This window comes from Phacochoerus africanus, chromosome 12, assembly GCF_016906955.1.
Source record: "Phacochoerus africanus isolate WHEZ1 chromosome 12, ROS_Pafr_v1, whole genome shotgun sequence".
Classification (NCBI taxonomy): domain Eukaryota; kingdom Metazoa; phylum Chordata; class Mammalia; order Artiodactyla; family Suidae; genus Phacochoerus; species Phacochoerus africanus.
The window spans coordinates 68,903,850-68,917,632 of NC_062555.1; the positions used below are offsets into that span (position 1 = coordinate 68,903,850).

At 49.7% G+C, this 13,783-nt stretch overlaps 1 protein-coding gene across 1 annotated transcript in view; it reads right to left on the reverse strand.

Moving 5' to 3' along the window:
* Window positions 1-13,783, reverse strand: part of ITIH2 (inter-alpha-trypsin inhibitor heavy chain 2) — a 38,253-nt gene that overhangs the window by 5,909 nt on the left and 18,561 nt on the right. Inside the window, exons 10-16 of the mRNA XM_047755448.1 lie at window positions 12,248-12,416; window positions 11,254-11,379; window positions 9,482-9,663; window positions 8,263-8,448; window positions 7,519-7,658; window positions 5,808-5,977; window positions 4,307-4,444 (exon numbers count right to left, since the gene is read on the reverse strand). Coding sequence (XP_047611404.1) covers window positions 4,307-4,444; window positions 5,808-5,977; window positions 7,519-7,658; window positions 8,263-8,448; window positions 9,482-9,663; window positions 11,254-11,379; window positions 12,248-12,416 — 1,111 coding nt within the window. The remainder of the gene's footprint in view (window positions 1-4,306; window positions 4,445-5,807; window positions 5,978-7,518; window positions 7,659-8,262; window positions 8,449-9,481; window positions 9,664-11,253; window positions 11,380-12,247; window positions 12,417-13,783) is intronic.

The window sequence follows — 13,783 nt, forward strand, 5'->3', positions numbered from 1 at the left end:
ACGGGAATCCCCAAGCCTATTTTTTAATCTCTAAATTCCCATTTTCCCACGGCGTGTTCAGCTCCAAGTCCAGTCTCCCTCCCTCACCGCGACACCCCTCGCAGTGGGCCCTGCGTCCCCCGGAATGAAATCTCCCTCCCTGCGCTTAAACAAGCGTCATGAATAGCTTTTTCCTTTAATGAAGTGTTGTCATTTCTTTCTTTCATGAAGGCAGACACGAACCACTAACGTGAGACAGACTTTCAGTAAATGATAGAAAAGCGGCCCAAACACAACACTCCAGGAATGAAGACGAAAGGACCAGCGAATTCCACCCAAGCAGGGAAAAAGGCCTTCGACCTAAGCCTTGGAGGGGGGAGGAGACGGGAAGATAAAAGACACAGGACAGAGAGAGATTTTATTCTGTCGTCCCCCCCTTTAGGGCCACACCCACAGCATATGGAGGTTCCCAGGCTAGGGGTCACATCAGCTACACTGCCAGCCTATACCACAGCCACAGTAATGCCAAATCCGAGCTGCATCTCCAACCTACACCGCAGCTCACAGCAACACTGGATCCTTAACCCACTGAGCAAGGCCAGGGATCGAACCCCCAACCTCATGGATACTAGTTGGGTTGATTACTGCTGAGCCACAACAGGAACTCCAAGAGATTTTATTCTGAGTGGACAGAATGAAGAAAGACATGGAGGCAGAGAAGTTGATGATTTGTTCCTGAGAGGAATTACTGAGAGTTACTGGGAGTAATTCGGTGTTACTGGAGGGTGGTAGGTGGTTACAGAGACCAGGAAGACGGCGCAGCATGGACCCTCCTTCTGGTGGGACCAGGGATCGAACCCGCATCCTCATGGATACTAGGGGGCTTCCTTTGGAGGATAAACAGGATATCATTTGACCTTCATTGTGGGGAAGTTCCTGGTCGCGGGACAAATTAAGGATCCGGAAGTGGACACAAGAAGGTCATTTAGCCTTAAAGCAGCTGTAATTCAGACAAGAAAAGTTCAATCTGAGAAGGAGCTCAGCCAGTGGGTTTGGTGAGGCCGGGGAAACTCAGGAGCCACCTGGGAGAACCCACAGGATGTGGGGAAAGAGCGGAGAGGAGTAATTCAGCCAGGCTTCCAGCCTCAGCAACTGAAGAGCCCAAAGAGGGAGATCCGAGTGGGAGGCGTGGCACTGGTTGTGTTTTCCAGAATAAAATGCGAAGAGCACGCTGCCATCCAGGAAGCGGGTGCTGTTTTCTAGATATTCTCACAACACGCTTTGCAAATATTAGCTCAATTCTCACTGTATTCCCGCAGAGGGCAGGGGACTTGCCCAAGATCCCTTCACAGCGTTAGTAAGTGGCAGAGCTACGACTCAAAACCACACCGTCTGATTACAGGCGTGTTCTCCCAGCCACTCAGATATGCTCCTATTCTTTGTTGTGTTTGCAAACTTGAAATGGAGAATGAACTCGACAAGAACAGGGATAAAATCTTGTACTTCTTTGCACACCTCACACCCCCTAGCTTGTGCTGTGCAGTCGATAAATCCTGGCTAAGCGATTCTGTGTAGGCACAGGGGCACTAGAGAGCATCATGGAAACAGCAGACACCCAGCTCCTTTTGAAAACATTTTGAGGTTTTCATTTTCAAATTAAATTTAATTTTTTTTTGGCCACACCCCCAACATGCAGAAATTCCTGGGCCAGGGATCAAAACTGCACCACAGGAGTTCCCATTGTGGCTCAGCGGCAATGAACCCAACCAGTATCCATGAGGATGCAGGTATCATAAATATCAATCAACTAGTCGGAGTTCCCGTCATGGCGCAGTGGTTAACGAATCCGACTAGGAACCATGAGGTTGCGGGTTCGGTCCCTGCCCTTGCTCAGTGGGTTAACGATCCGGCGTTGCCCTGAGCTGGGGTGTAGGTTGCAGACGCGGCTCGGATCCCGCGTTGCTGTGGTTCTGGCGTAGGCCGGTGGCTACAGCTCCGATTCAACCCCTAGCCTGGGAACCTCCATATGCCGCGGGAGCGGCCTAAAAAATGGCAAAAAGACAAAAAACAAACAAACAAACAAACAATCAACTAGTGTCAGAGTTCTCGCTATACTCCCTGGGTTACAATTCGATGTCCGGAGGTTGGTGGGTATACATCCCGCGAAACCACTTCTGAGGATTTCTGGATAGAAGCGTCTTACGTTCTAGGCGATCGAGAGAAGCAGAGCTTTTCTCGGAACTCCAGGAGCTACTCTGATATTGAAACCTCAAATAGCCCACGTTAAGCTGGTACTTCGCACCTTCCCAGAGGGAGAAGGACAGGACGGACATACGGGCTCCTTCTTTGCATGTTGAAATTGACTCCGAAATAAAAAGGAGACAGGCTTGGGCTTTCTACATGGGACCGGCCAATTGGCAGGCAGGGAGAGGCACAGTGCAGACCAGGGTGGGTGAGGAGACCCTCCCCCCCACCACCCCAGGCAGCTCCTCTCTGGTTGAGAAATAAGATCCTGCAGAGGGTGGCAATGGGAAGGCAAAGAAAAACTCTGCCCCGGGAAGCTGCTGCCGCCAGAACTCTCACAAGGCGGTACGTTTTCCTGGCTTTCATGCAATCCTATCTGCTACCCACGCCTCCCACTGAAATCACGGATAGATAGGTTTTTAAATGCTGAGCAAAACTAGGATGTTGTTTTCTTTCTTTCTTTTTTTTTAGGGCCGTTTCTGCAGCATGCGGGGGTCTACACCACAGCCACAGCAACGCAGGACCTGAGCCATGTCTGTGACCTACACCACAGCTCACTCCAGATCCTTAACCCACTGAGCGAGGCCACGGATCGAACCCGCATCCTCATGGACACTAGGTGGGTTCTTTACCCCTGAGCTGCACGATGGGAACTCAAAAACTAGGATTTTCAAACACACTATTACAACCAAAAGAGCAAATAAACAACACTGAAAAAATAATGTAGTTACAAAGGAAACAACGTTATCTTTGATCGTAAAATTGATAGCTTCTCATATTTAATAATAACACCTATTGGAGCTCCTGCTGTGGCTCAGTGGAAACGAACCTGACAAGTACCCATGAAGATGAGGATTTGATCCCTGCCCTCGCTCAGTGGGTCGAAGATCTGGTGTTGCTGTAGCTGTGGTATAGGCCAGCAGCAGTAGCTCCAATTCAACCCCTGGCCTGGGAACTTCCATATGCTGTGTGTTCGGCTCTAAAAAGCAAAATAATAATAATGATTGATGATAATACCTATTTATCACGTCACTATTACGTGCTATTTATCAGCTTTAAAGACAATTTCACGTTGCACTGACAACCCAGCCACGTTTTTATCCTGATGCCTGTTTCTTTTTTTTTTGCCTTTTCTAGGGCTGCACCCACGGCACATGGAAGTTCCCAGGCTAGGGGTCAAATCGGAGCTGTAGCCACTCGCCTACGCCAGAGCCACAGCAACGCGAGTTCCGAGTCGAGTCTGCAATCTATACCACGGCTCACGGCAACGCCAGATCCCTAACCCACTGAGCCAGGCCAGGGATTGAACCCGCAACCTCAGGGTTCCTAGTAGGATTCGTTAACCACAGAGCCACAATGGGAACTCCCTGATGCCTGTTTTTAAAATGAAGGAAGCAAGAAGCAATACGATGCAGAAACAACAAGCAACTCCCTCAAGTTCCTGCCAGCGTCCTGAGCAATAGTCAAAGAGGACGTCCTTTCCGCTGATGCCGCTGGCCGTCCCACACGAGAGGTGCCTCTCTTCCCTCCCAGGGCGCCCTCCCCGTACAGTTGGAAATGGGGTGGATGGAATGAATTGTCTGCCGCCTCCAAATTCACAGGTCGAAGCTCTAACCACCAGCATGGTGACGTTCAGAGGTGGGGCCTCGGGAGTTCGTTAGGGGTAGACGAGGGCCTGAGGGTGGGGCCCCCCAAGCGCGATGCGCACCCTTTTGAAAGACACAAGAGAGCTTGTCCTCTGGCGGTGTCTTTACGCAGAGGAGCCGTGTGAACACCCAGGAGGAGGGTGCTGCCCACATGAAAAGAAAATGAAATTTCCTTGCCAGCACATCCATCTTGGAAGTTCCGGCCTCCAGAACTGTGAGAAATACACTTTGGTCATTTACAAGTCACCCAAGCCTACGGTACTTTGCTACGGCGGCCCAAGCCGGCTAACACACAGGCCACCTTCCCACTGAGGACAGCGATGCGGTACCAGTCAGCTCGCTGACCAGGATTTTTCTGCTTAACGTGTGCAAATGCTCCGCAGGGGGATGATCCGATTAAGATCCGGGCGGAGGATGCCGAGTGGAAGTTCTCTTACCTCTCATCACGTGTGGAGGAGGCGTTGCCTCGATCACTGAAGGTCCTACCGCGGGCAGCGGCACCCTCGGCGTTGGTAAAGGGTTGACCCAAGGTGGGAGTGAATTTGGAGCAACTTTTCTGCCATAATTCAGGGTACCTGTGTAGAAAAGCCTGTATCTGTGAGTTTCCAGGTTTCTTTTTCCAGGGCAGCTGCTTACAATTTTGAGAATCTGTTTTATGCCAATGGACCCCAGATGGCCCCAGCTAAGATTTTCTCCCTTATTTTTATTCCTGAGTTCTCACTCTCTCTCTCTCTCTCCCCCAGGTCCTTCTGTCATCATGCTGTAGGCTTCTCTGCAGTCTGGGACATGGGCTAGGGTCTGCGGAGGAAGAACTGCCCCTCGGGGGCTGGGGAAGGACCTTATGCCTTCACCATAAACTGGGAGATGACGTCCTGCCAGATTTGAGAGAGCATCTTCTCAGATCTGTTCCTATCTACTCACCAGACGCCAGTCAGAAAGGAGCACGCGTTTACTGGATAACACAGGGAATGAAAACAGTGATATAGGAGTTCCCGTCGTGGCGCAGTGGTTAACGAATCCGCCTAGGAACCGTGAGGTTTCTGGTTTGGTCCCTGGCCTCCCTTAGTGGGTTAAGGATCCAGCTTTGCCGTGAGCTGTTGTGTAGGTTGCAGACGAGGCTCGGATACTGCATTGCTGTGGCTGTGGTGTAGGCCAGCGGCTGCAGCTCCGATTCAACCCCTAGCTACCTCCATATGCCGCGGGAGCGGCCCAAGAAGTAGCAAAAAGAAAAAAAAAAGAAAAAGAAAACAGCGATGCAATGGTTTTGTTTCTTTTAAAGTTTGCATTAAAATATAGGGTTTTTTTTGGTTTTTTTTTTGCTTTTTTCTTTTTACGTCTACACCCGAGGCATATGGAAGTTCCCAGTCTAGGGATTGAATCGGAGCTTCAGCTGCCGGCCTATGCCAGAGCCACAGCAACGTCAGATCCGAGACGCACCTGCAACCTACACCACAGCTCATGGCAACACCGGATCCTGAACCCCCTGAGGGAGGCCAGGAGTGGAACCCGCATCCTCATGGACACTAGTCAGGTTCGTTACCGCTCGGCCACAATGGGAGCTCCAAAATATAGTTGATTTACAATATTGTGTTAGTTTCAGGTGTACAGCAAAGTGATTCAGATATATATACACACACAGTATTTCAGATATATATATATATATATATAGTATTTCAGACACATATTTCAGATTCTTCATAGGTAACATCTCAGATTCTTTTCCCGTACAGGTTATTACAAGATACTGAATGTAGCTGCCTGTTACCCAGCCGGGAATGGCTTCCCTACTTAACACGCAGGAACGTGTATGTGTTCATCTCCAGCTTTGAGTGCCTCCCTCCCCCTGGGCTGGCGGCAGAGCCATCGGAGGTCGAGGGACCCGGCCGCGGGGTGCGGCAGCTGGCCCGCGCCGTCTCTCCCGCGGGCAGGCGGACCCACCTGAGCAGCACGACTGGTCCTGGGGCGGAGCGTCGGCCAGCATGCGCTCGTCCCCCGCCTCGTTCTCCACCACCATCGCCGTGAGCGGCGTCACTATGTGGTGATCCAGAGACATCTGCAGGATGGTCTTCGTGATCTTCTTTTTAACCGCAGCGCTGGGAGCCCGGCTCCTGCATCCAGGAGACAGAGGCGGGGGCCGCCTCACTCCAAGCCCCACGACCCCACCACTTCTGGGCGGGCCAGGGCCCTGGGGGCCACGAGGTAAAACAGAACCAACTGGCTTCGGGCAGCTTAATACTTTATCTAGCCAGGCGGTCCTAAGGACCTTTCAAAAACAGATTTATTTCATAGGGCAGTTTGAGGTTCACAGCAAACCTGAGCAGAAAGGAGAGCTTGTCCATAGGCCCCCGCCCCTCTCCCCACCCGACAGCCTCCCCCCCGTCATCAACACTCCCCCCCCACTAGATGGTGCTTTTGTTACAACGGATGCATCTACATCTATCCGTCCTCCCTCAGAGCCCATAACTGACACTGGGGTTCACTCTCGTCTTGGACTTTCTGTGGGTTTGGACAGAAGTGTCATAACATGTACCCATCATTATAATGTCTTACAGAGCAGCTCCACTGCCCTAGAAATCCCCGGTGCTCTGGCTGTTCATCCTTCTCACCCCTCAACACCCCACCCTTGCCGCCCCACCCCTGCAACCACTGATCTGTCTTCCAGGGATTTGTTTTTTTAAATCAATATTTAACTTCTGCAGCAATTTGCCATATATTTTCAGAGGCACCCAGGTGCTTCTGCAAAGGGGCAGGAACACTCCCTTCAAAGCCACCGCTTACAGCCCCGTGTCTGTCTTATAACCATATCGACATCATGGGTTTTCTCTCTGAAGACAGTTACACAACCGTATTTCATTTTTCCAGCCCAGGTCCAATGACCCTGTTCCCTTTTCCCAAGAATCTGCTCAAATAGGTGCAGTGGGGCCAAGGAAGCATAATTTTCTAATCCAAACTCCCCCCGCCCCACCCGTCATTCTGATCCAGGTGCTCAAAGAAACATACATTACTCTAGAAATAGAGTGTCGGCGCTGGAGAGCTTAAACACCGCTCAGCTGAGAAGCCAGAGATGCACGCGGTCACTGCGGGGAGCCCTTCCTTAGATGCTGTGGGAATTGCAGAGCTGCAAATTTCCCTTTGGACAAGAACCCAGCTCCAGGGGTCCATGCAAATGAAGCACTGATACCCACGCAACAGAGCTGACTCTCGTGGGCATTGTCATATTGAATGAAAGAAGCCAGAAACCAAAGAATACAGTTATTTGAGATTTCGTCACAGGCCCAATGAATTGATGGTGACGGGTGTCGGAAGAGTGCTTTCTGCTCGAGTGGAGGTGGGTGCTGAATGTAAGGAGCAGTGAGGGGAACCTCAGAGGCCGAGGAGGAGTCTGGGTCTGCGTCTGGGTGCTGGGTGATGCGTGCGTGGGGATGCAGAGAGAAAACTTGGTTAAACGGTACACTTTAAGTGAAGGCACTTCACATGTTTGTAGTTCTATGTATTCGATGTCAGTAAAGAAAAAAGAGTGAACCCAGCGTTAGTTACTAGTGCTGGAAATCAGCAGAAATTTATACTCCAAACCCTCTCTTTGTCTATTGTGTCACATAACCCAGGCGAAACGTTTTGGGCAGGTCCCTGTGGGGTGTGGCCTCCTCACCGTTCATCCAGAAGTTGGTTGATGGTCAGATAGGCCCACAGTTTCTTGGTGAAATCCGGGTCTGCGTGCCTGTCTTTGGCGAGGAAAGCCTCCAAGCCGTCCATTTCAGCCAGGGTCTCCAAGACGAGCTCGGTGTTGGCCTGGACGATGGAAGGCTCAGTTGAAAGACCCCAGGGGAGTGCAACGGAGTTAATTCACATTTTCCCAAGTACCTACTGTGAGCAGATCAGGGTACCATGGAACACGAAAGGGGGTGCAAAAACAATGCAACGGGAGCTCCTGTTTGGCTCAGTGGTAAGGAACCCACCTAGTATCCGTGAGGATGTGGGTTTGCTCCCTGGCCTCCCTTGGGGGGGTTAAAGATCCCGTGTTGCCGTGAGCTGTGGTGTAGGCCAGCAGCTGCAGGTCTAATTTGACCCCTCGCCTGGGAACCTCCATATGCCAAGGGTGCAGCTCTAACAAGAAAAAAAGGAAAGAAAAAAACAAAACAAAACAAAAAGACAACACACAGAGGAAGGAAGTGTCTGCCTCTGGAGTTTGGGGTCGAGTTGGGGGTGAAGAAGGAAAGGATGGACACAATAGTTGGCTCGAGGGCACAGACTCTCATGCCTTCCCTCTCCCTCCCTGCTCTGCCTCTACGGACGTGACTCTTGGAGCTGAGAGTATTAGCCTGTTCATCTACGGGACGCGCTGTCTCCAGGAGCCCGCCTGGAATTCTTGGAATGAGCGGATAAGCAGAAGTACCGAAGTCGCCGTGATGATACCCTGTAACTGCTCCAACTTCTCAGGGTTGAATTTTCCAGCCACCACAATCTCCGAGCCTCCAAAATAGTTAGGGAAGCTGTTCTGAGTGACGTCCGTGACTGACGCTTGGGGGTAGTTGAACTGAACATTCCGGAGCAAGGGGGTAGAGACCTGGTTGTAGAATTTCTACAATTCAGAAAAAAAAAAAGAAATCATTATTTTCATACCACTTCTTCTTTCTTTCTTTTTTTTTGCCTTTTCTAGGGCTGCTATCCGCAGCATGTGGAGGTTCCCAGGCCAGGGGTTTAATCGGAGCTGTAGCCACCGGCCCACACCACAGCCACAGCAACACGGGATCCGAGCCGCATCTGCGACCTACACCACAGCTCATGGCAACACCAGATCCTTAACCCCCTGAGCAAGGGCAGGGATCGAACCCAAAACCTCATGGTTCCTAGTTGGATTCGTTAACCACCGCGCCATGACGGGAACTCCACTTTAAAAATTGTTTTTTTTTTTTATTTTCATACCCCTTTAAAGATCTAAAGCTGTTTTCTCTGAGTCTCTAAGTGCTGAGTAGACACATTTCATTTTATGCTTCCAGGACCACTGTGGGAAGCTACGGAAAATTCTCATAGTTTTAAATGAACCAAGATGGAGAAGATCAGGACTCGTTGAGACATTACTGGTTAGGAATATGTATACATGTACTAGCCCCACACTCCCCGCCCATCCCCTCCTCCCTCCAACTGTCCCCTTTAGAGTGGACCAGCAATGGGGTCCTGCAGTACAGCACAGGGGACTCTGTCCAGTCTCTTGGGGTTAGAACATGATGGAAGATAGGATGAAAATAAAAAGAATGTACTTTCTTTTTTTCATCTTTTTTTTTAGGGCCTCACCTGCAGCATATGGAAGTTCCCAGGCTAGGAGTGGAATGGGAGCTGCATGCAGCTGCTGGCCTACACCCACAGTCACAGCAACGCCAGATCTGAGCCGCATCTGCGACCTACACTGCAGCTCACGGCAACACTGGATCCTTAACCCACTGAGTGAGGCCAAGGATGGAACCCACATCCTCGTGGATACTAGTCGGGTTCGCTAACTGCTGAGGCACAATGGAAGCTCCAAGTCAGCCAGCCATCTTCTTTTAGGCACCCGATATTGAATGATTTCAAGTGAAGGGGAAAAAAGGAGCAAAAAAAAAAAAAAAAAAAGTTACCTTGAGCTGGGAAGCCGTGTCCTGGTTTCCATAAATCCTTTGGGCCATGCCACGGTTGTCATTGGACAGTCTTTTCAAAAAATCATAGTCAACGTCGAATCCTATCCCCAGACTGAACAAGGAGACGTTGTCTTGTATGTTCTGCTTCACGTTTTTCTGAATTTTTGACAATTGCAGTTCACCTAAAGTTGATGATGAGAGGACGGGAAGCCATGGGGGGCAATGTTACAAAGTTTTGGAAAAATCCATGGATGGCAGTTTAGCAAAATTTGTCCACATTAAAAATGCTTTGACCTGGTCACTCAATTTCCAGGAATTTTTCTTACAGATGCAACTCATACATGTCGAAATAAAGTATGAGCAATGGTAAATAGCAACGTCATTGGGAAGAGCAACACATTGGAGACAACTTAAATGTACACCAATAGAGGAGAGTGGTTAAATCATGGTACATTCAAACCGTGAAATACTACGCAGTTATGAAAAAGAACAAGGCACCTCTATGTGTCTGTTGAATGCTCTCTAAACACATTTTTAAAGAGGAGAAAAGCGAGGTGAGGATGAGTTATGCAGGGTGCAGTGTATATAGGTATATGCAAGCTTATGTATAAATTTTCATATATTTATATACATCTATGTATATATAATAAACAGATATGCACAGAATATCTCTGGAAAGATACACAAGACATTGGTGACCAATAACTATCTCCAGGGACAGGAACTGGATAGCTGAGGGTCAGGAATAAGAAATAGACATTTTTAAAACTATATTTCCTTTCCCTCCTTACAGTGTTATTCTAAAATTAAATTTTAAAAGTCATCTACTCCAAGGGGGGAAAAGCACCGAATCTATGGATGACAAATACATAACGACTGCCATGCTGTCTCATTCTTCTTCTTTTTCGAACTCTGGTGTATGAGCAGCATTGCATCACTTGTCCTCCCACCGAGCCGGGTCAGGCACAGGCCAGTCGCATTCTTGCCTACGGGATGGACTGCAATGCAGCCTGGCACTCACTGTCGTTTAACGTGTGTCAGTGCAAAGACACAAACAAAGCAACAAAAAACAGCAGTGTGTAACAGCAGCAGGAAGACGGCGAGCCATCTTGTGGGTAAGAACAATGCTTCCCCCTCGGGATGCATCAGAGAAGAGTAATCTCTCCAGCTGCAGTGCATAGCTGGGGGAAATGCGGGGGACGGTAGAACAGGTCTCTGCAGACTCAGAAGACACACACTCACCGTACACACTCCACACACTGTCTCCTATCCCTTAAGGTGAGGAAATAAATGCATTCCACTAGAATATACCAGCAATCCTCATAGCTCACGACTCCGATTCAAATGCACATCTCCCCACATTGCAGAGGTGAAACTGAGGCATTCATGAGCATCCCCCCAAATGTCTAGGGACTGGTTTTTTTTTCCTTTAATTTTTTTTTTTTGGTCGCACCCACGGCATATGGAAGTTCCCCGGCCAGGGACTGAATCTGAGCCACAGCTGCAGCAATAGGGGATCCTTAACCCATTGCACTGGGCTGAGGATCGAACCTGTGCCTCTGCAGTGACTCATGTCACAGTGGGTCTCCTGTCTGGGGACTGTTTCACGTGGAGTGAGTGCTTCAGGGTGGAAAGAAGCCTTCTTTGGGGAAGCATGGGTTTGAGATGGTTTCGAGACAGGTAAACGCCGCAAGTTCCCATTTGAGGCAGATCATGTTCCCAGGAAACGAGGGTAGAAAGATTTGTCACTACAAGAGTGACGTGGCACTTGCCTACGGTTGGATCGCCGTCAGACACCAAAATGATCAGAGAGACTGAGCTGGGGTCCAGCAGCCCCAGGTTATTGGCTTCGTTCAGGATGAAGATGGCCCGCAGGAGTGCCTCGTTGATATTCGTGCCTGCGAAAGCAACCACACAGCGCTGTTCTGTGACATCCTCTCCCTTTCCAGAGAAGCAGTCACACCACGGCTTCAGGTGCCTCTGCCTGGTGGTGACTCAGGCATCCGTAACTCAGCACTCGAATCATTCCTTTGATTTTCAAGGGACACACATTTTGCCCACACTGGTCCAGATGACCCACAGGCAGTAAAAGAATCACTTTGTAGCAAATTCATCCTTGCAGAGGAATGAGCCCTTTCACCTTGAAGGTCCTTCATCAGCCTCGCTGACATACTTGGACCGTGTTCGGAGGCAATTACGCGTTAGGCTGTGTGAGTTGTAGGAAGCCAGTGTCACTTACTGACATCGCTTTCTTTTCTTTTCTCTTTTGGTCATGCCCATGGCACGTGCAAGTTCCCGGGTCAGGGATCCAACCCAAGCCACAGCGGTGACATTGCCGGATCCTTAACCTGTCGAGCCGCCAGGGAAGTCCCTGAAAGCCTTTTCTGAGGATGGAATGATGGCATGGCTAAAATCATGTGTGAGGCAGTTCCCTGGTGGCCTAGTGGTTAAGGATTCAGTATTGTCACTGCTGTGGCTCAGGTCACCGTTGTGGCATGGGTTGGATTCTTGGCCTGGGAACTTTTGCGTGCTGCGGGCAAGGCAGAAAAGCAAAAACAAAAAATCCCCAAAAGGCATGCGTGGGATGGGTGATGGGTGGTCCTTACACCACAAAAGCAGTATTCCTCATTTAATAATAAGTGTATCATTTAAGGCAGACCCAGCAGACTGGGCAAAGACCGAGGGTAGGGAAGAATGCTTCTTCAGTGAACCGAGATTTGAATTCGACGGAAGTTTCTCACTGGGCTGTGGGCTCAACCCAATTACCTCCACTGGGCTGGATCTTTTCAATGTAGGTCTTGGCGTCTGCAACCTGGGTTTTGGTAGCTGAGACTAAATCGTTTCTCCAGGTTCGAATGTTGTGGTTGAAATCAACCAACGAGAACTGGTCCTCAGCCCGGAGGTCATCCAGGATGGTCTTCATTGCTTCCACTGTCTGTTTCCAAAGAATGGAGAAGGGTCTTAATACATAAGCCCTAAGCCTAAGAAGCAATGAGAACAATCAAGCATTCATCTGGTCATCTTTCTTTCTTTCTTTTGGCTGTACCTGCAGCACAGGTAAGTTCCCAGGCCAGGGACTGAACCTACGCCACAGGTTAGGTTCACAGTGACAAAGCCAGATCCTTAACCCCCTGAGCCACCAGAGAACTCCCCTAGTCCTCTTTCAAGTGCTGACTCAAGCTGTAGTTCTTCCAGAAAATCCCCTTAAATCCACCTCGGTAAACACAGATCTGCCTCTCCTGTCTTCTGAACGTGTGCTGTCTGCATTTGGATGCTTAACCTTGTACTGCCCTAGTTTTTTTGGTGTGCGTGGCCAGTCTCACCAGCCTGTCATGAAGGTGAGGACTGTGGTGCCTAACTACTGTGTCTCAGCTCTGTCCTCCTCAAACCGCCAACACCCGCCTCCTCCGATCTCAGCGAGTGACCTGGATTCCTGCCTCCCTGAGCTACTGCCGCAATCAGAAGAAAGTTCCCACGACTCCCAGCACCAGGAAGTCCCACCTGCCAGTGGCGATCGGTAGCCATAGACTGTTCTGTCCTGTCCGGAAAGACGGAGGAACCTCTGGTTCTGCCTAATGCACATCCATCCGCTTGTGAACAGACCGCGTTCCCTCTCGTCTACCGGAGGACGTGGTTCTAGCAACTGCCCTCTGCCTGTCCCCATCTTCCATTCCCCTCGATGGGGACATGTCCACGAACATAATAACACGCTATCGTTTCGCATTCCTGTGACAGCCGCCTACGTAACCATCTTCCCCATTTCTCAGCTTCCCTTTGCAGTAACACTCCTGGAACAAATTGTCTGCATGTGCCGTCTCCAAAGCTGTGTCTGTTCTGTCTGAAACCCACTCCCTCCAGGTTTTCACCCTCACTTTCCACGGACGCTTCCCTCCCTAAGCTTGTTATTAAATCCAGCGGACCGTTCTCACGTCTCATCAGACCCAGCCAGTCTGAGCAGCCTTTGAGCCAACAGGTGGCCTCTTCCTCCTCATACAATGTCCCCATCTTCTTCCAAAGCCTCAGACTCACTGGATTTCTCCTCTCCTGCTTCTTAGCCTTTTTTTTTTTTTTTTTAGCTGGTTTCACCTCTTCTCTCCAAATTATTCTAATTATTGGAATGGTGTAGGATTCACTCTTGGGTCTCTTCTCTCTTTTTAATTTCTTTTTTTTGTTATAGTTGAGTTACAACGTTTTGTCAATTTCTGCTGCACAGTAAAGTGACCACGTTTTATCTACTGGTGGCTCCTCCGTGTTATCTCGCTATCTCGCCCCTGAACACCACCCCTGTAGAGCCAGCAACCT